The sequence below is a fragment of the Canis lupus genome, chromosome 4, assembly GCF_048164855.1.
Source record: "Canis lupus baileyi chromosome 4, mCanLup2.hap1, whole genome shotgun sequence".
Classification (NCBI taxonomy): domain Eukaryota; kingdom Metazoa; phylum Chordata; class Mammalia; order Carnivora; family Canidae; genus Canis; species Canis lupus.
Genome location: NC_132841.1, coordinates 58,680,985 through 58,708,329, shown reverse-complemented (window position 1 = coordinate 58,708,329; position 27,345 = coordinate 58,680,985). Strand labels below are relative to the sequence as shown.

The 27,345-nt window shown below is 42.7% G+C and overlaps 1 protein-coding gene and 1 pseudogene across 5 annotated transcripts in view; one reads left to right on the top strand and one right to left on the bottom strand.

Moving 5' to 3' along the window:
- Positions 1-24,897, bottom strand: part of SLC36A3 (solute carrier family 36 member 3) — a 47,919-nt gene extending 23,022 nt beyond the window's left edge. The window contains exons 1-10 of one of the 5 annotated variants that reach the window (XM_072824445.1): positions 24,746-24,882; positions 24,322-24,587; positions 21,196-21,286; positions 18,665-18,753; positions 14,412-14,507; positions 8,511-8,595; positions 7,194-7,412; positions 4,933-5,031; positions 4,363-4,529; positions 1,508-1,677 (exon numbers count right to left, since the gene is read on the bottom strand). In XM_072824445.1, coding sequence (XP_072680546.1) covers positions 1,508-1,677; positions 4,363-4,529; positions 4,933-5,031; positions 7,194-7,412; positions 8,511-8,595; positions 14,412-14,507; positions 18,665-18,753; positions 21,196-21,286; positions 24,322-24,461 — 1,156 coding nt within the window. In that variant the 5' untranslated portion in view covers positions 24,462-24,587; positions 24,746-24,882. Of the gene's footprint in view, positions 1-1,507; positions 1,678-4,362; positions 4,530-4,932; positions 5,032-7,193; positions 7,413-8,510; positions 8,596-14,411; positions 14,508-18,664; positions 18,754-19,608; positions 19,914-21,195; positions 21,287-22,181; positions 22,356-24,321 lie in introns of those variants that run through there. The other 4 variants (XM_072824448.1, XM_072824446.1, XM_072824447.1 and 1 more) reach the window with 4 other exon arrangements.
- LOC140631675 (rab9 effector protein with kelch motifs pseudogene) lies at positions 12,043-13,969 on the top strand (annotated as a pseudogene).
- Positions 24,898-27,345: the final 2,448 nt, after the last annotated feature.

The following is a 27,345-nucleotide window of genomic DNA, read 5'->3' as shown; positions in this document are numbered from 1 at the left end:
TCACTCCACTGGAGAGGACTCCCTGACCTGACCTAGGCTAAAATATAGGACCTTCTTATGTACTCTTAGAGAACCCTCTTCTTATCTTAACCATCATATGGTGGTACATCATTATGTACCATCATAACATTCATCACAATGTGCTATAGTTATTTCTTTGCATATATTTCTTACAAGCATGTCTTCTTTATTATTCATTATTGTATCCCTAGTGCCTAGCACAATGTCAGGCACACAGTAGGTGCTCAACAAATGACTGTTGAATGAATGAAGGATAATGGAATTGACAGAAGAAGGAGGAGGAAATGGTCATACCACATATAATAGAAGCAGGGCATGTCGTTAGATGGTCAGCTCTGTCTAACACTGCCTTCCCTGATCTTAAGTGGCCTGAACTACTCAGTTTTTCTCAACTTAGACCCTTCCTATTAGGAATGATCTCAGAACAATAGAGCCACAGGTCCCTAATGTCTTGGTACAGACTGGAAACTCTGTGATCTCTTAAACCATCGAATGTGCTGCTTCTGCTTCTAGAACTCCATCTATGTGAACATCTGAAAGCATGTTCTTCTTCTGGAAGCCTCCAAGAATTACAGTTTCTTCTGACTCTGAACTGAAACTGCATTTCCTCAACTTTAAACTAAGAGTCTCTAAAACAAAATTCTCTCTCTCTTGTGTGTTACCTCACAGGTGTTTCAGGACAGATATAGAAGTTCCCAAGCCTTCGTTTCTCCAAGCAAAACATCCCTAGATTTTCCCCCTTTCCTCATGGGGCACCATTTCTGATTTGCTTCAGAGAAAAAAATTCCCCAGCCCCGCTCATGATGTTTCCCAAACATCTACAACAGTGCCTAATGTAGAATGAATGAGTGAACCAATGAATGGAAGGAAGCATTAAGAGAGGAAGATGGAAGGAGGAAAAGGGTAAATATTGCACCCAAAAACTGATCTCCAAGACTAACAATCAGCCCTTGTTTGCTCCTATAGTTCAATGCCACTTTATGATAAGGGACTTGATCTTAATTTATAATAGGAAGGAATATGGCACATGATAGAAGAAGACAGGCTTAGATGCTATAGAACCTGTGTTCAAATCCCAGCTCTGTCACTTAGCAGCTGTATGATTTGAGTGTGTTACTTAAATTCTCTAGGCCATAGTTCCTCCAGTTGGTAACATTATGTTGCTAGGCTGTCACGAGTATAAGGCAATGTCAGTATGGTGCCTGGCCTCTAGCAGGAACATAGGAGTATGAGTGAATGAATGCTACTTCTTTCTCCCATAAACCAGCCAATGGATACTTTCCATGTGTAGACAGTAGAGACGATTGCAACATGTGATCGTTCTGTTAAGCCCCCTTTTCAGGTGGAAAGTTGAGGTGCAGGGAGGTGAACTATCTTGCTTAAGGTCACAAAGAAGGTAAGTGGCAGAGTCAAGGATACTGAGGTAGACGCCAATGTGACTCACAGCCACAGCTTTGGGCAAAGAGTGCCCTTATATTCTACTCACAGGTCAGACAGACCAAGGCTGTGCGGACAAACAGGTCTATTAACAGTGTCCAGCTCTCTGACACCTGGGAGATGACGAAGGGGATGATGATCTCAGCTGGGACGTGGAACTGGAGGGCGTAGGTGAAGAAGATGCCAATGGAGTACATCAGCTTGACCGACTGGTACAGCCTGCAGACAGATGGATAGGACATGACATTTGATGTAACTTCCAGACAGGGCCATTCAGGACTCACTCATTGCTCAGAAGCTGGTACCTGTCACCCAGTTACAGAACTGGCTCAGGCCTGACCTGCCATCAGAGCCGTCTGGGAAGCTCATTAAAAGTGCACATTCCTGAAAATTCTGATTCAATAGGCCTGTGGCTCAGGTGTCTGTGCCTTTAATTCTTTTACTTTCTTAAAAAGGTATATTTGTATAGAGTAAAATTGCTAGTTCAAAAGTCATATAGTAAAAAGCTTCCCTTCCACACTCGATCTCCAGCCTCCAGTTCTTCTTTCCATAGGCAGTTCCTCTAACAGTTTTCTTGTAGCCCTTTCAGAAATAATCAGTGCACATAAAAGCTTATACCTGATGTAGGTATACCTATACACACACACGGTAGCATCCTCTGCACACCACTGAGCTCCGTTTTTGTTCATTAAATATATATTGGAGATTGTTTTCCGTAAGTACACATAGACTTGGCTCTTCTATTTAATAGATGCTTGGTATTCTAATAACATAGATCACTATAATGTTTTTGGCCCAGTCTCCAGCTAATGGATATTTACTAGTCTTTCACTAGTAAACAATGCTGCAAAATATATCCTGCTACAGACATATCTATGCACATTTAGTATACATCATGAGAGGTGAAAATGCTGGCTAAAAGTATATGTGATTTCAATTTTGGATAGCTATTAACATATTGCCCCTTTGTTGTCCTGGCGTATTGGAATGCTTGCTTCCCCATATCCTTGTCAAAACACAATGTGTGAATGTATGCTAGTCTTTGCCATTCTGTTTTTTTCTGGCATTTCTATCTTCTCAAACATATAAAATGCCATTTTAAAAATTCGCCTGTGAACTGTGTGCACATGCCCATTTTTTTCTTGGGTTGTTGGTCCTTTTCTTAATGGGAAGAGGTATTTGTCTAAGACTCCTCTGGGGAATCTGATGGCCAGCCCGGTTCAGAGCAGATGTGAAGTTCTCATGGCACCTGATGCCTGTTTTCTAGCTGAGGCCCACACAAGGAAAGTGCCCTGTCCAGGGTAGCCAGTGGCAGCCTGAATGGCCCAGAATAGAAATAACATATTAGAATGATTATCTTGACTTTAAAGAAATCACATTATTACCCCACCTAGTCATTATCACAACACAATGAGGTAGGTGGGGCTGGTGGTATTTTTCTCATTTTATTAGCTGTGGCCTTGTGGGAAATGAATGCCCTACCATTCTACTCACCTCTGAAGGAACAGGCTGTGGGGAGATATAACAATGGCAATAGCTAATACTTGGCTAGTATTTACTATGTGCCAGGCACTTTTCTTTTCTAAGTAGTCTCTACATCCAAAATGGAGCCCAACGTGGGGCTTGAAGTCATGCATGACCTTGAGATCAAGACCTGAGTTGAGATCAAGAGGTAGATGCTTAACCAACTGAGTCACCCAGGCACCCCTGTGTCAGACACTTTTTAAAGATATATATATATATATATCTTTATATATATATATATATATAATATATAAAACCAGTTAATCCTCACAATCACTCCCTTGCCCTTTGGGGTGAAATGTGGCCATAGGACTTGCTTTGACCAAAGAAGTACAAGCTGGGTGAACATACATGTCACTTCCCAGGGAACCTTTAGCAGCTTCATGGTGAAGGGCCTGATTCACCGCACTCTCTGCCATGGCAGCATTTGAGGGAATGGCCATCTTATCATTCTGTGTCCTTGAGTGGGGATAGTATAGAGCTGAGCCCTAGCCACCCCATACTGGGCATGTAGCATGAGCATAGATTAAGCATTTGTGTGTGTTCAGCCATTGAGATTTTGGAGTTGTTTATGACTGGAGCATAACCAAACCTATACACATAGGCATTAGTATTGTCATTTACCAACAATGGAAATGAGGTCTGCAGGATTAGGTAGCTTGTCCAAGGTCACATAAGAATCAGGATGCAAATCCCTTTACTTAGCTTTAGAACCTGTGCTCTTCAACACTTGGCTCTACTGACTGCATAGTCTCAATGCACTCAGTATACTGCCAGAATAATGATAATGGACAACACTCGGTGAATGCTGTGTGCCAGCCCCAAAAATGTTACCTGGATGAATGAATGGATGAGTAGATGGATGATCAAGTGTAAGAACCCCAAACTAAATTCCAACTGAGGCATAACAATGGTGTCTTAGGTCCATTTCTGGAACTGGAGGCCTGACTAATAGTCCATCTGTGGGACCCTCAAGCATTATTCTGGAATTATACTTTTTATTGTTGCTATTTGTGCTTCCTAAATACTCCCAGATCATTCTGTGTTAGGGTCTTTAAACCATAGAGTCAGACAGATTCAGTGTCAAATATCACAAACAGTGTGAGCTGGGAAGGTTCCATGTGGTCACTCCAAACAGCAACTTCCTCATCTAGGGAATGGATTTCATAATAATCATGCTAACTCATAGGGCTATTATGAGGGCTTAACCAGATAATGCACAATGCCTGGATTGTCAAACCTACCTGTTATCATCATACGAACACTGGCAGTTAATATATGGTGTTAGTGACAACCCGAAGGAATGCCACATTCTGTCGCTAAGGCTCAGATCCCAGGACTCTGCTCCCCTCGCATCACCCCAGGCAGGCAAGGACATACCAGCAATTGGGTAAGTTGAGGGTGATGCTGGCCTGGGTACTGGACCCAAACTTCATATAGCCCAGTGTCCCCAGGCAGATGTAGAGGATGATGACAAGGGACATCCCCAAGTACAGCACAAAAGCAAAGTGTTGTGGATGCTTCATCTGATTTTTGAGAGGCAGAACCTAAAAGTGAAAGGAGATTGAGAAAGAAGAGTCAGAAGCATGGCTCCTCATGAAGGATCAGGTTTCCCCTACGGGTACAAACTTTTTTCTTTGGGTGGCCCAGGGTCAGGAAGGGCCACACTCCTTTCTATTTGCTTCCACTCTATTGCCAGGAGTGCCCTACTCGGCCTGGGCTAATGAGTATATTTGCACTCAGGCTTCAAGGCTTAGTGTGGTGCATGGAGTGGTTGGTGACCCAGTGGATGGGTCCTAATTTTCCCTTCCAGCAGGAGCAGATCATAAATACTTTTCATATTATGAAAAGTATTTATGCACTTTTCATAAATACTTTAAGACTTCTGGAATGGCCAGCTTCCCCAGAGGGCACCGGGGACCATTCTTGCAAACCTCATGTCCATCTTACCATACCGACGCCTTCAAATGTGAAAATGGCTGTACCAAAGAACAGTAAGAATGTCTTCCAGCTCGCCATCAAGGGGAGGCTACTGGGATCTGGAATCTCCTGAAAGGGAGTAGAAGAAGGGCATTGGTTTTGCCATGGCATAGGAGTCATCCTCCAACTTTGCCTGGTAGACAGTTGGGCCACATCTGCCATCAACAGAGACACTATCAGGAGCACCTGTGAGATAGCTAGAGCCAAATCAGCCTTCTTACCTTTAAAAAAGTTCTTGAGGCACCTGGGTGCCTCCATCAGTTAAGTATCTGACTCTTGATTTTGGCTTAGGTCATGATCTCAGGGTCCTGCAATGGAGACCTGTCACCATCCCATCATTGGGCTCAGCACTCAGTGGGGAGTCTGCTTGAGAATTTCCCTCTGTCTCCCTCTGCTCTTCCCCCCACTCATGCTCTCCCTCTCTCTCTCTCTCTCTCTCTCTCTCAAATAAATAAATCTTTAAAAAAATTTTAAAGTTCTTTATTTATTGTGGTAAATTATACATAGCCTAATTACATATACATATAAACTATACATAGCCTAAAATTTACCATTTTAAACATTTTTAAGTGTACAATTCAATGGTGTTGAGCGCATTTTCACTGATGTACAACCCTCACCACCACCCAGCTCCAGAGCTTTTTTATCCTCCCAAATCGAAGCTTTGTATTTGTGAAAGAATAACTCATTACCCAGCTCCTGGTCACCCCTATTCTACATTTCCATGGATTTGACTACCCCACGTTATCTCATATAAGTGAAATGATATAATACCTGTCCTTTTGTGACTGGCTTATTTCTCTGAGCATAATGTTTTTAAGCTTCAACCATATTGTAGTGTGGATCAGGAGTTCATTCCCTCTTAAGGAATGCATTGAATGTATTTACCACATTGTGATTTCCCACATCTTTACATGTGGGAGAAGTGGGACCCAGGGAGGAGAAGGGAGTTGCCCAAGGCTTCTCTGCAAGTTAGTGGCACAGCCTGAGTGAGAATTCAGGTCTCCTGTCTTCTCATTCTCCAAAGCCTCTTTCTCATCACTTCCCCCAGAGTCCTACAGTCTAGTAGCTGGTGTGCATGCAGAGAGGATGATTAATTTAAGAGACTTCCTGTGGTGGGCGGAATAATGGCTCTTTTCCAAAGATATCCATGTCCTAGTCCCTGGAATCTGTGAATATGTTATGTTATATGGCAAGGGAGAATTAAGTTTTCAGCCTGAATTAAGGTTGCTGATCAGCAGACCTTAAAATAAGGAGACTATCCTGGGTTACCTGGGTGGGTCCAATGTAATAACAAGGGTCTTTAAAAGTGGAAGAGGGAATTGAAAGAAAGAACTAGAGAGAGGGTGGCATCTCAATGGAAGGGTGAGCCTTATATTGCTGACTTTGGAGATGGAAGGGGACCATAAGCCAAGGCATGCAGGTGGCATCTAGAAGTTGGAGCAGGCAAGAAAACAGATTCTCCCCATAAGCTTCCAGAAAGACACCCAGCCCTGCTGGCACCTCGACTTTATCCCAGTGAGACACCCAGAAATGTAAGATAAATTTGTGTTACTTTAAATGGCTAGATTTGTGATAATTTTCTACATCAGCAATAGGAAACTAAGATTTTCAGATTCAAAGAAATGAAGCTATAATGGTAGAATTTCAGGGTGGTGATAATGGCAAAGCATGGGCCTGGGAGGCAAATTTTTCTGTTGATCAGTTTCCTTGTCTGTAGACTGAGGATAAGGGTAGTACTTACAAAACATAAAATATATAAAATAGTATCACTGTAAAGATTCAGTGAGTTAATATATGTTAAGAACTTGACTCCAAGTAAATAAAATGTCTTTATCATACGTGTATCCCTTGTCAACCTACCACCATTCTAATTTTTGTTGGTTTTTAGTGAGGTATATCCTCCCGAATGGATGTGACTTTCATGAGAGCAGATACACCACCAGTTTCACCTACCACTGAATCCCAGTGCTTTGCACCATGCCTGCGTCACAGAAGGTATTCACTAACTGTCAGCTGACTCACTGCTATCCAGTGTGACAATGAGGATGATGGTGATGATGTTGACTAGCTTTTGTGGCTTGTGGGCAGAAGTGTTCACAGATGTCACTTAGCAGAGGCTGCTCAGAGGAGGGCACCTTTCTCACCTTCACCCGCCCGTAATGATACTATCCTATCTTTCCCCTGGTTAGTATCTAGAACCCCTTCTGCAGTCAATTTCAGGCACAGACCTTTATGATATACTCAAAGATCAGAGCCATGCTCCCCAGGGTGGTGATGTTGGCCAGCGTCGAGAAGATGGACAGCATCCTGAGGTTCTGGATAAACACCAACAGGACCACGAAGGGCAGGATTGTCAGCATGTAGAAGCGGATGTCCAGGATGGGGGTCAGCGCCAGGATCTTCCTGGGCTGGCAGTTGTTGGAGGTCACGTGGGCTTCTTCCACCATCTGACATAGACATAACGAGGGGCAGCATAGTCAGAGTTGTCAGATTAAATACAAAATACCCACATGAGTTTCTAGTTCAGATAATTAACAAGTAACTTTTTAGTAAAGTATGTCCCAAATATTCCATAGGACATACTCATAGAAAAAAAAAATTCTTGTGTATCTGAAAATCCAACTTACCTGAGTGTCGTATATTTTTATTTGCCAAATCTGGTAACCCCAACTGTAGTGCCCATGACTTTGACAAAAGGAAACCCTTAGAATCTTAAGATCTCTTTTTGTCATTTAACCCAAGCTCTTCCTCCTCGTCAAATGGTTTCTTCTCATATACTCGGAGAATGGAAGTTGATTACACAAGAATATCTTCTTTAACTTTAGATAGCCCTAAAAGTTAGAAAGCTCAAATACTGAGCAAAATCTATCTGCTTGAATATTTCAACTACAACAGTTGCCATAGTTCTGGCTGTTTGAATGCACAAAACCAATTATGCTCCCTCTATTCCATGAAGCCAAGAAAGAACACTGTGATTGATTCGTTATGCCTCATGGAAATGCAACGAGGGCAAGATTGCAGCTTGTTTGTCCTACATTTAATTAGTCATCTTCACTGTGACAACCCTGAGATACCTGAAGTGAATCTCACCAACACTTTTCAGGCTAAAAATTCCCAGTTGTTTCTGATTGGACATGATTACAAGCCTCTCTCTTCATCTTGGCTATATTCCTCAGATGTTGCTTTGGCTTCTCAATAATCCTCTTAAAAAGTTATTTTTGGGGCACCTTTGTTTGGCTCAGGTCATGATCCCAGAGTCCTGGGATGGATCCCCGACTTGAGGCTCTCTGCTCAGTGGGGAGTCTGCTTCTCCCTGTCTTTCTGCTCCTCCCCCTGCTTATGCTTGCTTTCTCACTCTCTCTCAAATAAATAAACACATTTTTTAAAGGTGATTTATAGGACTGAGAGAACTCCCAAGTAGTCTGATCAGGCATGAGAAATGAAACCATCTCCTCCCAAGATCTGAACACTACACTCTTGCTAATGCAGTCCTAGCAGTGGGATGTCTGCTTTTCTCCCACTCTACCCAGAAGAATCCTCTTTACCTGTTGTAAGTTGTCTGCCATAAACATAAAATAAACGCTGCAGAATCCCAGTTGGGTGGTAATTAATAAGAAGCTGACAGTGTACCTGAGTAGGAAAAGAGGAGACAGAGGGAGAAAACAAGTTACTTTAAAAAATGTATTTATTTTTATTTTGAAATGATTATTTCTGTTATTTTTTTAATACTTTGCTTTTTTTATTTTGAAAAATTTGAAGCCCACAGAAACAACCAAAAAATCGGTATAATTAACATCCATATATCTTTCAAATAAATATGCCAATTGTTAACTTTTGGTCCTACCTGCATTATATAAATATGTATGTGTATGAATGTACGTATTCATCCGTACACACACGTGCATTCTTTTTCAGAACCACTTGAAAGTCAATTGCAGAAATCATAATACTTCAACCTTAACTCCCTCAGCATATCTCTTTTAAGACTATGAGATTCAGTATTTTGTCAAATGCTTTCTCTGCATCTATTGAAAGGATCATATGGTTCTTGTTTTTTCTCTTGCTGAAAACGGATGAAAGATCTAAATGTGAGACAAGATTCCATCAAAATCCTAGAAGAGAACACAGGCAACACCCTTTTTGAACTCGGCCACAGTAACTTCTTGCAAGATACATCCACGAAGGCAAAAGAAACAAAAGCAAAAATGAACTATTGGGACTTCATCAAGATAAGAAGCTTTTGCACAGCAAAGGATACAGTCAACAAAACTAAAAGACAACCTACAGAATGGGAGAAGATATTTGCAAATGACGTATCAGATAAAGGGCTAGTTTCCAAGATCTATAAAGAACTTATTAAACTCAACACCAAAGAAATAAACAATCCAATCATGAAATGGGCAAAAGACATGAACAGAAATCTCACAGAGGAAGACCTAGACATGGCCAACATGCACATGAGAAAATGCTCCGCATCACTTGCCATCAGGGAAATACAAATCAAAACCACAATGAGATACCATCTCACACCAGGGAGAATGGGGAAAATTAACAAGGCAGGAAACCACAAATGTTGGAGAGGATGCGGAGAAAAGGGAACCCTCTTGCACTGTTGGTGGGAATGTGAACTGGTGCAGCCACTCTGGAAGACTGTGTGGAGGTTCCTCAAAGAGTTAAAAATAGGCCTGCCCTACGACCCAGCAATTGCACTATTGGGGATTTACCCCAAAGATACAGATGCAATGAAACGCCGGGACACCTGCACCCCGATGTTTCTAGCAGCAATGTCCACAATAGCCAAACTGTGGAAGGAGCCTCGGTGTCCATCGAAAGATGAATGGATAAAGAAGATGTGGTCTATGTATACAATATTGCTCAGCCATTAGAAACGACAAATACCCACCATTTGCTTCGATGTGGATGGAACTGGAGGGTATTATGCTGAGTGAAAGAAGTCAGTCAGAGAAGGACAAACATTATATGGTCTCATGCATTTGGGGAATATAAAAAATAACGAAAGGGAATAAAGTGGAAAGGAGAAAAAATAAGTGGGAAATATCAGAAAGGGAGACAGAACATGAGAGACTCCTAACTCTGGGAAACGAACTAGGGGTGGTAGAAGGGGAGGTGGGCGGGGGGTGGGGGTGACTGGGTGGCAGGCACTGAGCGGGGGCACTTGATGGGATGAGCACTGGGTGTTATTCTGTATGTTGACAAATTGAGCAGCCTTGTGAATATCCACATTTTTTGGTTTTCCATGACATTGGCTTTTGGGGAAGGATCCAGGCCAAATGTCCTATAGAAATGTCCCACACTGGAAGCACCTGAGTGGCAGGATGGTTATGCATCTGCCTTTGGCTCAGGTCGTGATCCTGGGGTCCAAGGATTGAGTCACATCGCAGGTTCCCTGAGGGGAGCCTGCTTCTTCCTCTATGTCTCTGCCTCTCTTTGTGTGTGTGTCTCATAAATAAATAAATAAATAAATAAATAAATAAATAAATAAATAAAATCTTAAGAAAAAAAAGAGAATGTCCACATTGTGGACTTTGATGACTGCTTCCTCATGTTTAGATTCAGGTAAGCATAGTTGGCAAGCATACCACATAGGTGATATTTTGTACTTTTTCCATCATATTGGGAGGCCCTGGGGTCCTGTGGCTCCACTGTGATGATGACAGTCAGTTGTCTCCATTGCCAATGCACATTTCCCTTGTTATAATCTGGAAGTAAAGCTTTGAGACAATATGAATATCCTGTCCTCTCAAACCAAGGGTTTTAACATTCATTGATGATCCTTGTCTGAATCAATTATTTCATCTGTGGTTGCAGGGTAATGGTTTTCTAATCCTGTAATTGTTTCTAAATTTATTGGTTGGCATTTAAAAAATATGTATTCTTCCTCTTTTTTGGTATCACACACACAAAAAAACTCACATTAACTTTGAAAATTTAGTATATTATACTCCATTATTGTCATTATTCTTTTGGATTCTTCAATTATCTCAAATTTGAAGATGCATTTATTGTTTAAGGGACCAAAATATGTTCCTCTACTTAGATCAGTTTAGATGAGATTGGGTGCGTTCAGGGTGACATGGCCGTAGACTTTAGTTCAGTGGTTTTCAAAGTTGGGTTGCTGTACCAGTTGCATCAGAATTACCTGAGGTTTATGCCAAAAATACAGATTCCTGACTCTCTAATGCCTATCAAATCAGAAGCTCAGTGATATCATATGAGACCAGAATAGGGATGTTTTCTCTCTCTTTATTATGGAAATTTTAAAACATATACAAAAGCAATGACAATAATCCATGACTCCTCGTGTGACTATCCCAGTCAACAATCACTAACTTTTTGTCAGTCCTATTCCAACCATCCCTTTACCTACACACATGCTTATTTTGTTGGAATATTTGTAGCAAACTAGAGAACTCAAGGTACTTCATTGTAAATAATTCTATATGCAGCTCTAATGGACAAGGACTTAATATATATATATTTCCAACATTATCACCCCTTGAAAAATTAATAATAATATTTATATCATTTAATAACAGTCCATATTCAGATTTCTCCAAATATCTCAAAAATATTTTACTGCTGGTTTCTAAAGTCTATACTCTGTGTTTTGTTATTATGTCTCTTAAGTTTTTAAAACTGCTATATTCCCTTTGCTCTCCTTTTTTCCTTTACAACTTTTAACTTTTTGGAGGATGTTGAAGATACCAGATAATTTATCCTGTAGTGTGTCTCACTTTCTAGATATGGTTGATGACTTCCTCATAATGTCAGTTAATGCATTTCTCTATGCCCTGTGTTTCCTGTAAACTGATATTAGTTCTAGAAGCTTGACTAGATTGAGGTTCTTTATTTATCTCTCTGGCAAGGATATTTCCTGGGTGATAACAGTACTCCCTGCTGTCCTGCTGTATCCCATCATAAGACACATTGCGTCTGGTTATCGCATGTCTAGACATGAGATACTAAGATTAATACCTGGGGTCAGATGACATCAGTGTTGTCTTCCTTCATAAAGTTTCCCAATGACTTTTTGCCTAATGGCTTGAGCATCCATTGATGATTGTTGCCTTTATCAAGCTCCCAGGTATCCCTTAGCACACTAAAAATTACAAATCATTGTTTAAAATATGTTCCCAACTCTTTTTCAGTTACTGAGCTTCTTGAAAAATGGTACAGTATAATGAGTGGGAGCTAGATGTTCAAGATTCAAGCTCTTGCTCTGTCACTAAATTCCTGTGTAACCCTGGGCAGCGTTATTGCCCTATCTGGGCTTTACATTTCTCCATTGAATAAGCATGGATATGGTGGTCTCTAAAGACCCTTCTTACCCAAAAGTTTTATTCAGGGGTCATCAGAAACAAAAACTTTGGTGGGAAAGGATGAACAATTGTGAGTCATTCGTTATTATTGCCTCATGACCTCACCTGTCTGAAAATCAGAGTGACTTCTGATCAAGAGAGCGATGACCTACTGAGAGTCCCAAGAGAGGAGCTGCAGAAGGGATCTTGGCAGTCACAATACTGACTCACTACCTCCTGAAGGGCTCTGCTGAGAAAGGCTGAAATGTTAGGTTTGGGTTGAATTTCTGTGCAACTGCTATCTATATCTGTTTGTGGACATGTTATTTTTTTCCTTATGAGCTTTGGTCATCTCATATTTCCAGGACAATAAAGACTCTCCCTGCCCATCTACAAAGTCGAAGATATGATCAGAGGCACTAAGACAAAGAAAAGCCTCTTGTATACCAGGCACTTTTTATCACGCAAGGAAGCAGCCTGAATGTTCATTAGGGGAAGGCTTGAATGAAACCATGGCACATGTCCCCATGGAGGAACATCCTGAACCTTCACAAATAATCAGATAAGCCCAGGACCATCCTAAGCTGCCACAGGACACCACAAAGCTGCTGCCAGTTGCCCGGAGACAAGTTAGGAAAGCAACATGGAACACCTTTACACATGCACACACCCTGCACCCTGGAGACAGATCCTGTGCTCCAGTTGGTCAGAGCTGTTCATATCAACCCCCAGCAGGTGGTGCTGAGAGGCAAGGTCTTCATTGTTGGGGGAGCAGATCCAAACAAGAGCTTCTCAGATGTGCACACCCCAGATCCGGGATTTAGCCACCTTGGAGGGCCTCTTGCCCCATTCCAAGCATGCCGGCTTTGTTCTTTCTTATGCACCTCACAGCGTCTGGGTGTTTGGAGGTGATGACTAGTCAGGAAATTGAAATTGCCTACAAGTTCTGAATCCTGAAACTAGGACTTTGGGACCATGCCAGAGGTGAGCAATCCCCCACTGTTCCCAAGACCATTCACACATCATCTGAAGCCACTGGAAACCAGTTGTATATCTTTGTGGGTGGAAAGAGAGGCACCCAGCCCATGCAGGATGTGAAGCTGCATGTGTTTGATGCAAACACTCTGACCTGGTCACAGACAGACACATGTGGAAAACTTCCAATCTCCCGGGCATGGTCATGTGGTGGTGGCAGCAGGGACAAAGCTCTTCATCCCTGGAGGCTTGGCAGGGGACAGATTCTATGATGATGTGATTGCACTGACACAAGTGACCAGAAGTAGCAGAAACTAAGTCCCACTGGGGCACCTCCCACAGGCTGCGCTGTCCACTCAGCTGTGGCTTTGGGGAAACACCTGTATCATCTTTGGAGGGGTGACTCCCACAGGAGCACTGGATACAATGTACCAATCTCACATAGAAAAGCAGCATCTGGGGGACCTTGCATAAATTTGAAACTTTTCTACCACCTGGACCATTGGATCATTCTATGTGTCATTCCATGGCCAGTGATGTGTACTTCTGAGAAAGAAGATTCCAATTCTGTCACTCTGAACTGTGATGCGGAGAAAGGGGCTTCTACAGGCAAAACAGTGACCCAAGCTGGTGACTCACATGAAGAAAGTCAGGCTAACATGCTGTTCTGTATTGTGCTTGGTAAGATGAATAGAGAAGGGGAAATCTAGTGATTGCATTTTGACTCTAGCTGACTAATAAATCGCACATTTTTGTTAAATGAAAAAAAAATCAGGTATGTCTCCCTGTCCCAGTGTGGAAAGAAACTAGACACATTGTTAGATGAAAGAGCAAATTTCCAGAAAAATATTCTAACCAGTGTACAGGAAAATGCAAAATGAAATCTAAATTTCCACTCACACACATATACTCATGAACATGCAGAGACAAAGTCTAGAAGAATATTTACTAACTAGGTATCACTGGTTACTTATTGGATGAAGAGTGGGGATGGAGCTATCAGAGGAGGTTCTCTGTACTGTTCTACAGTTTGTAATAACAACATATTCACTTAACCCTGGATAACTGGGAACAAAGGAGGATCCGGTGAGGATTATTATTGATCTTACTACTCCTGCCACTACTACTATGACATCTATGAGTAAATACTACCTGCCCCACACCGAGTGGGTCCTCAGCCAGGCATTTGGGCAGGTTTCCAGGCTGTACATCATGGCCTCTCCATAGTTCACAAAAGTCTTTTGCAATCTAGGGAAAGGACAAGCAACATGTAACTTAAAACATTTTTGTTAAAGGCACAATTTACTCCCAAAGTGAGTAATTATTATATATTTGTGTGTTAACACGAAGCATTCTAGAAATTTTCTAGCAATGGTATTAACAAGATATCTTATAATACACTTTTAAAACTTTGAGGAAACTGCCTTTCCCCCCTTTTTTGTGGTGGTCTTCTTAAACATTATTATTTAAGTGAAAAAAGTTTTTTAAGGAAACAGTAGCTTTGCATTGACTTAGGTCATGCAGACCAGGAAAAAGGGGTCATGAAAGGTGTGAGATGTGTAAACCTAGTCAGGGGGAGGAGGAAGTAGGAGAAGAGGGGGTGTGGGTATGGCCAAGCCAGTGATCAACTGCCAAGATTGTTGGAACATTTGAGATCCCTGCTTCAGACCAGATCCCATGCAAATGTGGTACTGAGGTTTCTGCCCAGCACCCGTGTAGGATGTGACACCCCAGTCACAGCCTCTGCCCTAGATGGCCCTTCCTAAGGACCAGGAAGGGCCTGAAGAGAAACCACCTGTGAACAGTGGAGCAGCAGCAGGTAGTCGGGGGATGGATCCCCACTAAGGGGAGTAGCTGGGAGAGAGAAGGAGATTCAGACTTGGGTCTTGGGTTTAAAACCAACACCCCTCTCTCCCTTAGATGGCTGAGAGACCATGAACAAGTCTCTTTAGGTTTCTGAGTCCCAGTGTTTTTCACACACAGTCTGGGTTTATTTATTTATTTATTTATTTATTTATTTATTTATTTATTTATTTTTTACAGTCTGGGTTTAGGGGAGGAGACAGTGACCAATGAATGTAGAGATGCGCTGAAAACATGGCATAATCCTTCTATTTTTATTATGGTTCATTGTGCTTGATATTCCCAAATAAATGAGGTCACATTGCATAGGAGGGACATATTTATTAGTCTAAATGTTATAAATTCAAAAGCTGTGGGGCCAGGCAGGTATCAGTAACCTGGGGAGAAGGGCTGGTATACCACAGAAGCAGGAGAGTGAAGACTGCACCAGGCCCCTGGAGCACATCCTATTCTAAAAGGGATCAACTGGGACTTGGTTCTCCCAGAGCAATGAAGGAATGACACTATAGAGGTGCCAGGTTGTCTAATTGCAAGGAGAAGGTGGTGTTTGTTTGTTAATTTTCCCAATGTGACATCTCTAGGGTTTTAAACATGGAATAAAACAAAACAAAATAAAAACACTGGGGCAGCCCGGGTGGCTCAGTGGTTTAGTGCCACCTTCGGCCCAGGGCATGATCCTGAAGACCCGGGATCGAGTCCCATGTGGGGCTCCCTGCATGGAGCCTCTTCTCTCTCGGCCTGTGTCTCTGCCTCTCTCTCTTTCTCTCTGTGTCTCTCGTGGATAAATAAATAAAAAACTTTAAAACAAAACAAAACTGTGAAGCTCTTAGATCATCAGTCTGTAACATCTATATTAGAAAAAAATGAAAAACAAGTCATCAAAAAAAAAAAAAATCAAGGGTGCCCGAGTGGCTCAGTCAGTTAAGTGCCTTCGGCTCAGGTGGTGATCTTGAGGTCCTGGGTTCAAGCTTTGCATCAGGCTCTGTGCTCTGTGGGGAGTCTGCTTCTCCCTCTGTCCCCCTGCCCCCTTGCTCATGCTCTCTCTCTCTCTCAGGTAAATGAAGTCTTTCAAAAAATCAGGAAAAGACTTATCATGAATGGCTTAGGTATCAGAAACCTACAAGTGATATAATTGTCCCAGTAGGCTTGAGGGGAAACAGGATTTGCAGAATGGTTGGCAAAAGCAAAAATGAACTATTGGGACTTCATCAAGATAAGAAGCTTTTGCACAGCAAAGGATACAGTCAACAAAACTAAAAGACAACCTACAGAATGGGAGAAGATATTTGCAAATGACGTATCAGATAAAGGGCTAGTTTCCAAGATCTATAAAGAACTTATTAAACTCAACACCAAAGAAACAAACAATCCAATCATGAAATGGGCAAAAGACATGAACAGAAATCTCACAGAGGAAGACATAGACATGGCCAACATGCACATGAGAAAATGCTCTGCATCACCTGCCATCAGGGAAATACAAATCAAAACCACAATGAGATACCACCTCACACCAGTGAGAATGGGGAAAAGTAACAAGGCAGGAAACCACAAATGTTGGAGAGGATGCGGAGAAAAGGGAACCCTCTTGCACTGTTGGTGGGAATGTGAACTGGTGCAGCCACTTTGGAAGACTGTGTGGAGGTTCCTCAAAGAGTTAAAAATAGACCTGCCCTACGACCCAGCAATTGCACTGCTGGGGCTTTACCCCAAAGATACAGATGCAATGAAACGCCGGGACACCTGCACCCCGATGTTTCTAGCAGCAATGTCCACAATAGCCAAACTGTGGAAGGAGCCTCGGTGTCCATCGAAAGATGAATGGATAAAGAAGATGTGGTCTATGTATACAATATTGCTCAGCCATTAGAAACGACAAATACCCACCATTTGCTTCAACGTGGATGGAACTGGAGGGTATTATGCTGAGTGAAGTAAGTCAATCAGAGAAGGACAAACATTATATGGTCTCATGCATTTGGGGAATATAAATAATAGTGAAAGGGAATATAAGGGAAGGGAGAAGAAATGTGTGGGAAATATCAGAAAGGGAGACAGAACATAAAGACTCCTAACTCTGGGAAATGAACTAGGGGTAGTGGAAGGGGAGGAGGGTGGGGGGTGGGGGTGAATGGGTGATGGGCACTGGGGGGGGCACTTGACAGGATGAGCACTGGGTGTTATTCTGTATGTTGGTAAATTGAACACCAATAAAAAAATAAATTTATTAAAAAAAAAAGAATGGTTGGAGTGGGTGCCACAGGCCTTTGAATACTGGCTCTGCAACTTCCTAGAGTGTGACCCTGAGCAAGGCATTTAATTCACCCAGGTCTCAGTTTACTCATGTGTAAGCTGGGGATAATAATAGTACCTGCCATAAAAGTTTACTGTAAGGAGTAAACTCTTGTTACTTAAACACTTGTAAAGCTCTGGCCAGGTATCTGGCACATGTAATTGTGTGATAAATTTAATAGTTGGATAAGTAAATGCTCTTAAAAGTGTTTTGTGAGCTGGAAAGTGTGCTGCAAGTTGGGTGTGACTGAGATACTCCAGATACACCTGTTTGGTTTGATAATTTGGCTTTATGAGAAGTTTCAGTTACTGTCTCTACTTTGACCTATGGGGAGTTTCTGCATATCTATAAGACCCCTTTGGATTTGTATGCCTCTGGAGCAGCTAAGTGTTACAGACAGAGAGCCACCAGGCAGTTGGCTAGAAGGAATTACTAATCACCCACGAATTGGTTGGTTTATAAATATGAAACTCACAACAAGTTTGTCTTCACTGCATTTGTCTTCTCTTTCAGGATTTTTTTTTTTTTTGGCATGGCAGTTTCAAATATGTAAACACCAAGTATTGTATGGATGCTTTATTAATGACTAGAGCCATTGTGAATTATTCACTTCAACTGTTTTTTTTTTGCTTTTATTAAATATGTCCCAGAAAGAATTTGCCTGGGACAAATTACCCCTACAAGGTGTGTGTGTTTTGGAGTTGGGGGAGGGAGGGTGTGGGGAGATAAGAGGGAAGGAAGGACATCCTAAGTATCTTGTATGTTCTCGGTAGTTTATAAAGCATGCTTGCGTCTTTTATCACCTTTTTTTTTTTTTAAAGATTTTATTTATTTATTCATGAGAGACACACAGAGAGAGGCAGAGAAACAGGCAGAGGTAGAAGCAGGCTCCATGCAGGGAACCTGACATGGGACTTGATTCCGGGTCTCCAGGATCACTCCCTGGGCTGAAGGCGGCGCTAAACCGCTGAGCCACTGGAGCTGCCCCCTTTTATCAATTTTGATCTTTCCAGGTACAGATATTTAAGGCAGAGGGTGCAGGAACTTGGCAAAGTCATCCAGCAGGTTAGCAGAGTTAGGCCCAGACATAGGAGTTTCCAGTTGGGATTGTCTAACCCTCTCTACCACCTCTGTAGAATCTAGAGCAGTAGGTGTGGGGGCGTTGAAGTGGCTGGTTAATTGGGTCAGTGGTCAAAGGAAACTCAATACGGGGTCTGGCCCTGGGGAGAGAGGAAAGCAGGATTCTCACCTCTGACTGAGGTGGTGGGCACAGTTCAACAGGATGACCATGCAGTGCACAGTGAGGATCCCAATGGCTAGCAGGCTGATCGGACCCACCTGGAGGGGAAAGAGAGGTGGGGACAGTGAGCTATACACTGATCATTCCCATAACTGGCCCTCTTCCCGTCTGGGTGCAATGGTCCCTTTCATCATAAAGCTGCCTTTGGGATAGAGGTCCTTGCCTGAATGTCCTTGTGGCCATAGACACTCTAGTTTGAATGCCTTTGGAGTCAGCATCACTGCAAATCATCTGTCTAATCTCTGCTGGCAAACTTCCTGTGACTACCCCACCACCTCCACAGATAATCCATGCCTTTCCTTATCTGCCTGGAGTTCTGCCGTCTAGATCCCTTGCTCCTTTTCTCATACCCTAGCCCTTACTTCCTCCAAGATACTCGAAGACCAAGGTTTCTTTTAGGACTTCTCTTCCTCTAGTATAGAATTGCCAATGGGGGCATCAGTGATATTTTGGACCAGATGATTCTTTGTTGTGGAGGCCTTCCTGTGCCTTGTAGGATGTTTAGCATGTCCCTTGATCTCTACTCAAGGTGCGTGGCACTCCCTCTATGAGTCTGGCAGCTCATCTCTAGACACGTCTCTAGACACTGTTCATGTCTCGGGAGGTGTGTGCAACATTGTCCCCAGTTGAGAATCATTGCTCTAGTATATCTAATTCATCATTAACCCTTCTATTTTTTTAAGGATTGCATATATTTAAGGCGTAAAACATGACAATTTGACACACATATACATAGTGAAATGACTGCTGCAGTCAAGTTAATAGAACTACCTTATCCTCACATAGTTTCCATTTTTTAATTTGTGTGATGAGATTTAAAAACAGAGGTCATTAGTAATCCTAATCTCTCAGATATGATCAGAGGGGCATTGAATAAAGAGAGACTCTCTCACCTCTCCTGTGCTGGACACTTGTGCCTTTATAGATGTGCCCTGATGTAACAAATGAGAGATGAAGAGCACCTGTAGATTTCACTAGAACATAGCCTCCATCTAACAGAGACTTCTTTTCATCTTCTTTACTTCTATATTCCCAGTACCTAAGAATCCACATAGTAGGTGCTGGTATGTATTTCTCAAATGAATCATGGTCAGAAGCTCTGGGAGATGGAAGGCAGAGGAATCACTAATGACTCTTCAGAAGCAAAAATAAGAAGATAACAGAGCTTATCTTCTTTTTTTTTTTTTTTTTTTCAGAGCTTATCTTCAATAGCATATACCACACTGGTATAGATAGTTTGGCTGAGGGCCATGTGGTAATAATACTCTTCAGAAGTTCTAGAACTCTGAGGATTTCAAGGGGGAGAGTCTCATCTGTGGGTTGGAACTGTTACAGGCTGGAAATCATGTCAAAAGAAGCCAGGGTCTTTATATGCCTTCCTTTGACATGCAACCCAATTACCAGGCCTGGAGAAAGGGAGAAATTAGCATCACCTAAATGGAAATAATATATTTGGCATCCATCCAATTCAATAGCCATGAATTGAAACTTCCTGTGTGTCAGTCTCTATAGCAGTTATTGTGAGGAGATGTAAGACTACATCAGCGAGTTCCTGCCCTCAGGGCTTTCAGGTAAGTGAGGAAAGTAGGTATACTAAAACATTATGTCTTCTCTTTGTAAGAATTCCAGGTGAGGTAGATATAAGTTCTAGAAAAACACAAGGGGAAGGTGGCATTGATTTTAGCAGGAAACAGTAAAGTTTCACGGAGGAGGCAGATTTCAAAAGACAAGAAATAAGGCAGAAGAAATGGCAGATGTGAAGAGATAGAGGTGGGATGATGCAAGGTGTCAGTGGACTGGCAAGGCCTTTGCTATCTTCCTCTTTCCAGCTGCTTTCTCACGGTCAACCTCCTGGTTTGAAACAAGAGCCAGTGTGCACATGTCTGTAGGGAGTAGGCTGCGAAGGTACATGAATGAAATGGGCTGGGTATGTGGAGGATGATGGTACGTACCAGTGTGTGAGGATGGTGGGTCTTTATAGTGTGGGGGGGCATTCGATGAAGGGGTTCAAAAGGTACCAACTTCCAATTACGAGATAAACAGGTACTTGGGAGGTAATGTACAACATGATGAACCATAGTTAATACTGCTGCATAATGTGTCTGGATGTTGCAAACTATATGATATATAACATCTATATGTGTACATGAAGAGATGGATGTTGACCAAACTTACTGTGGTAATCCTTTTGCAATATATGACTACCAAGTCATTATGTGGTACACCTTAAACTTATATGGTACTGTATGTCATTTATATCTCAATAAAACTGGGGGGAGAAAAGAATAATGGCCTATCCCCTCTGGGAACACTCCATTGGACTCCAAGCTGACTCCAGGGGATTGATGCCAAGAGGCACATTTCCTATTGCAGAGGGTATCCCCAGTTGTCCATTGATAAAAGTGCAGAGTCTTTAGGGGCCCACTACCGCTTTGCCCCAAATTGGTATACCTAGTTTCCATTGCACAGGTCCCTCTTACCAATAAGCCAGCATTTTTCATGGCCAAGGGAAGTCCCAGGAGTCCTGTGCCAATGTTGCATTTCAGTAAATGGACCAACGTTTGCATGATCCTGTAGGGGGAGAGTAGGGAGACAAGAGGGTATCTTAGTGGATGGGAAAGGTGACCCAAAATTCAGGTTCCTTCCAGCATCTCCAGCACTGTCTTTTGGGAAGAGGGACAAAACCAGGTGAAGTGGACTCTGGAACATCTGATCCAGGGCTGGTGCTAGTTTAGGTGACTCAACGAATATTTAACACACAACAGGCTCTAAAGAAAAGATTAACAATTCCTCCCATTCTGGATAACTCCCTGCCAGCAGTTTATGCATTAACACATCCAATGATTTTTTTTTCACAGCCAATTCACTCAAATAATATTTATTGAGACTACTAAATGCCTGGCATTTTAGATAGACAATGAAAAAAATTACTAGTAATTTCCTCAATTTCTAGAGTAATCATCGATACCTGGTCATTTATTAATTTGCTCACTAGAAAAAACATAACCTTTCCCAGCATATGGAATATTTATGCTGGTTCTAGTTCACTCCATCCATTTTCTCAACCAACATTCCTGTGAACTATTCCATGCTCTGCATTGGATACAATTTAATAACAATTGTTATTGTGCATATAGAATTCTTACTATGTGCCTGGCAGGGTGCTGGGTACCAGGGTTCTAAATACTCTCCACACCTGCGCTGGCAGTTCCTGCCAAGCACCCCCCATCCATTGGGAAGGGAGAAGGTGGGAAGGATCATGAGAAGAGAATCAAGAAGGAACTGAAATGAAAAGCTGGGTGCAAGAGCAATGAATTCAGAGGTAAGAAGCACTGAGTTCTGAGTTCTAGCTGTGCCATCGACCTACGAAGTTTGGTCACTACTTTGCAAAGACCCTTAGCTGCGTACATCTTCTGTTCATCTGCCAAAAAAGATAGAAAACGGCAATAATTCTTGCCCTGCCTACCTCCCAGGGAAGAATCAGAAGAGGTAATGACATGATGAATCTTGGAATTATGAAGTGCTTCTAGGATGTGAGGCATCCTCACCACCACCACCCTCATCATGACCATCTTCTTCATTATCAGTATCACTACCACCTTTAGTCTGACTTTATGGTGCTCACCTGCTAGCAGGGCCCCTGGAAGGGGAAGCAGAGTTGGGTTAATAGAAAAACAGCAAGTAAGGGCTGGGTTAAGTAGGTTGAGGTGTCCCCTGCCCCTGGAATGAAAGGTACATTGAGGAGGCCTTTGGAGGTACCTCCTTGTGCAGTCTTAGGACTGTCTACAGGCAGCTTGCCTCGGTCACACAGTGGGTCCCTTAGAGACCGTGCTCATCTCTCCAGGTCTTTGTCCCATCTGTTAGGGATTCAGGACTGTGTCAAATTTTACAATTCAGTAACAACCTGGGAGAAGGTTGGGGCTGAGACAACAGGGTAGGCCCTTGGCATCCCCCTGACTTCACATCTTCATTAATTTGAGGACGGAGGAGGGTACCTGTTGTCCCTTCACTTACAAGAGGCCATTTTTATAACTTTCATTTCTTGATAATTGCAATTATTGGAAAACATGTCAAAGCAAAACAAAACTTTTTCTTAGTAATTTCTCCAACAGATAATGCTCTTTCTCCCCCCTTCCTGCCCTCTGTCCTTCCATTCCTTACTTCTTTCCTATAGCATCATCTTATCCAAGTTGAATCAGATCTCTTTTCTGATCTGAAAAGGTGAGACCAACTTTTGGAGAAACCAGGTGCCCTAGATAACAGCATTATACATTAGTCAGGGCCTTGGATGGTAAAACATATGTTGGGTTTTTTTTGGGGGGGGGGCGGATTTTTTAAAAATTATTTTTCCTTGAGAAATGATACATTGCTATTATAAGATGAAATACCAAAATTCTACTAATTGGAAATAACCATGGTTAGCATTTGGATTAGCGTCCCTCTGGGCATTTCTGTTTGTTTTTAAAGGTGCACACTTTCACATATGCAGAACCATTATTATACTGTTTCCTAAATTAATTTTCTTTATGAATGGTGTGTCCCACACATTTTCCACAAACAGATTTCCTTCACCACTTGTAATGGCTGTGTTATATTCTACTATATGTGTGTACCATACTTTATTCAAATAATATCTTATTATTTCCAAATCATCCATATTATAACTGGTGCTTCAATAAAATTATCACGAATATGTGTGTTAATAGCTCATTAGGAAGAATTCCTAGAAGTGGTATTTATTGATCAAAGGATATATTTATTTCTATCTGTACTTAAAAAGTACCTAAGTAATACACAGTATGAAATTTAAAAGGTAAAACAAAAACAGAACCAAAACCCCTTATGTAGTGAATATAAACCTCCCTGCCTCTCTGTCTCCCAATCCTCTTACCCCAAAGCAGCCACTGCTGCCAGCTGTGTGTGTGTGTATGAGTGTGTGTGTGTGTGTACTTTCAAAGGAAGCATATGCCAAGTAAGTATTTGTATGTTTGATATAAGTAGGTGTTAGGATTTGACATACAACATTGCCATCTGGAAAGGTACCAGTTTAATTCTTCCTAGAAGGACGAGCAAGAGCATTTCCTGACACCCTTATCCACACTGGGTATTGTCATTTACAATCTCATTATGACCAAGGATGTTATTTGGTCTGATTACTAGATAATAGTTAAATTGCCAATAAAGCTCTAAGAAAAAGTTCTGTGTGTCTGAGTTTATAGTAGTAAAAGTAGGGTCAAGGGGCTAGGAGGTGACCTTCTGTGTCCTGGGTGGGTTTGTAGGAGGGAGGGAGGGAGAATGAATAATAGCAGATGTGGAAAGAGTCTGAAACCGTGGAAAAGCAAGCAGCGTATGATAGAAACTGTTCCTAGAATCAAGCTCACACTGGGGCGGCTACTCTGCTTGGATTCTCTGCAAAAACTGGGAGACAAGGGTCATACCCAGAGCCACACGGATCAACCTTCTTAGATTCTGCTTTCATCTTTCCTCCACACATGTGTTCAGTTGGGCTAAGAGTGTTAGGAAGAGAGAAGTAGGCAGATGTGGCCTGAGCTGTGAGGGCAGCACTCGCTTGACCTCAGATCTGGAAGGGCAGTGAGGCCACTTACGATAATCTGTTGGCTTCTTCAGTAGGATGGACATTCTCTGAAGCAACACTGCCTCTACTCTCCGAGAGTGACTTGGACCTGTTGTCCAAGGGGCTGGGCTCACTGTTGAAGTCTCTTCCAAGCAGTGACGTCTTCAACATGGTGGGTAGCTGGTGGCAGCTCAGGGTGAAGGCCTGTAACCACCTTGAACCAGCCTCCCATGGGTTTTTCTCCAGAGAAACCAGGGCTGCAGGCACAAGATGCTGGTTCCTGTTTCCCAACGATGCCTGACCCAGAATGAAGCCCGGATGTGCGAATCAGTGAAGCGCTGGAGGCAGGGGAAGCTGATGTTGGCTATGCCTCACCTGGCTTTGGGGGACTTAGGAGAGTCTCAGCATGACACTCAGGGCCCCTTATATTTGGTTGACCATAAGCCAGGACTTACCTGGGCTTCCAGTCCCTCCCAGTTCAGCCCTAAGTGCTACAGGGCAAAGTGAACAGTGTGACTGGGAGGAGGAAGTCACCCTGGGATTGCAGGTCCTGGTGCCTGGATGTGGGGCCAGGCTCAGTGCTCACCTACCTCCGCGAGGAGGAAGCCACAGCTACCTCACAATGGAGGCTGCCCAGCCAATAAGGTGCTGCAGAATCCCAGGATGCAGGGTGGCCCAATCAATAGTGGATCCAGCCACCACCCTCACCGGGTGGGAGTGAAGAGTGGCCCTTTTAAGGCGCAGTTCAAATGTTACCTGCTCAGGATTCCGGTACAGGAAGGGTATGTGTTCTGTACCTATTTGGAAGTGAGTACAAGTAAACTTTTTAAAAAAATCATTCATTCAAGAAATATCTCTTGAGTACCTGAGTATACTAGGCACTGTTCTCCCTGCTGGGAATACATTAGGATAGAAACTTACTGTAATCTCTACACTCATGGAATTACAGTCTAGTGAGGAGACAGATAATAAACAGATATGTCAAGTTATGTTAGTTGGTAATAAGTACTATAGAGAAAAATAAAGGAATAAAGGGGAATGGGAAGTGTTGGCTGGTGGGGGAAGGGTTGCAATCCTGGATGAGGTGGTCAGAGAGAGCCTTGCTGAGAAATTGTCATCTGAGTAAAGGGCTGACTGGGATGAGGGAGCATGCCTCGTGTATGTTTTGGGTAAGAAACTTAAAGCAAAGGAACAGTATGTGCAAAGGTCCTGAGGCAGAAGAGGGCCTGGGTATTTTGGGAATGGCAATAAGGCCATGTGGCTGGCTCAGCATGCACAAAGGAGAGGGGAGATGAGCAGAGTTGACACATGTCTGGTTTGCCCAGGACTGTGCTGGTGTGTTTTTATTGCCCTGGCATAATCACCAATAGTGCCTCTTTTCCTTATCAAAAAGTGTCCTTGTTTGGATGATAAATTACATGGTCACACTAGTGGTGCAGTTAATGAAAGTGGAAGTAATGGAAGAGGGATGGAACGGGATAGATAGGATCTCATAGGCCACTGTAATGCCTTTAATTTTTACTCTGGGATGGGAAATTGTGAAAGGTTTGAGAAGAGAAGTGACATGACTTGCATTTTAACAGGATCTCTCAGGGCCATTTGGTTGGGAGCGAATTCAAGGAGGGCAAGGGTCAAAGCGGGGAGATAATTAGGAGACCACTGTGATGAGTTGGGAGCCAGTCAACAGTGGTTTAGACCAGCACAGTAGCTAAAGAGATGGTGAGAAGCACACGAAGTCTGGGTACTTTTAAAAAGTAAAGCCAAGAGGATGTGCTGAAGGACGGACGTGGTGTGGGGTATAGAGGAAGGGGAGGGATCAAGATAACGTCAAGAATTTTGACATAATGGGAAGGATGGAGTTAGTGTGCACAAGCCTTGTCTTGGAGATGCCTTTGCAGAGCAAGCCTGGGCACACCAATCTTGGCTTGCACGTTCTTTGGGATGGTCTTAGATAGGCTACTTATGAAGATTATGGGAGCCACATGCTGCCCACGTCAACTCAATACTGCTGTCAAATCTGCTCCAAGCGCCTCTTCCTTCCTCTGAATGTCATCAAATGAGACCTCTCTTTCCTCTGATGCCCCAAAGGTTTTTTCTCAAGTTGAAAAGAATCCCCCCGCCCCCACCACCACTGCATTTATTTACCACTTTAGTACTGTCTAGTGATTGTCTCTCCACATCAGGCACTGCAGGCTTCGCAGTGAACACTTTCAAGGAGTCCACACTTTAGTGGGAAGCAGGAAGATGACACAAAACAAATAAACTAGATAGTGAGAGATTATAGTCAAGGCCACGCTCATTCTAAAGCAAAGCAACACAAAACTCAAGAGGGTGAGAGTCACCACCATCTAGGGAAAACGACTGTGAACATTTGGCTGTGCTTCATCACTTGTACACATCCCATTACCAACTTCCTGTGTAAGGAAAATAATTGTGTTCCACATAACATCAAATCTAGCATCTTAACTATTTTTAAATGTGCAGTTCAGTAACGTTAAATAATCCCAACAGGGCAGCCTGGGTGGCACAGCAGTTTAGCGCCACCTTCTGCCCAGGGCGTGAGCCTGGAGATCCCGGATCGAGTCTCCATCGGTCTCCCCCGCTTCTCCCTCTGCCTGTGTCTCTGCCTATCTCTCTATGTCTCTCATGAATAAATAAAATCTTTAAAAAAAAAATAATCCCCAACGTTGTGTAACCAATCTTCAGCCCTCTTTTCTTCTCGCAAAACTGAACCTCTGTCCCCATTAAGCAGCTGTGTGTTCCCCTCACCAGCCTGCCCCCATCATTCTATATTTTTAAGAGTCTGACTCCTCCAGGTACCTCGTAAAACTGGGATAATAACATTATTTGTCTTTTCGTGACTGACTTATTTCACTGGACATGTTTTTCCTCTTTTTCGCTTTGACCATATCAGCATTCGAGATCCCTCCTGGGCCCTACAAAGTGAGGGATGTTGGTATACAGCTGTGTAAGTCCTGAACCCAACTACATGTTTGATCATCAGTAACTTCCTTCCTATCTCTCAGCCTGTTTCCTTATCTGAAAACTAGGGACA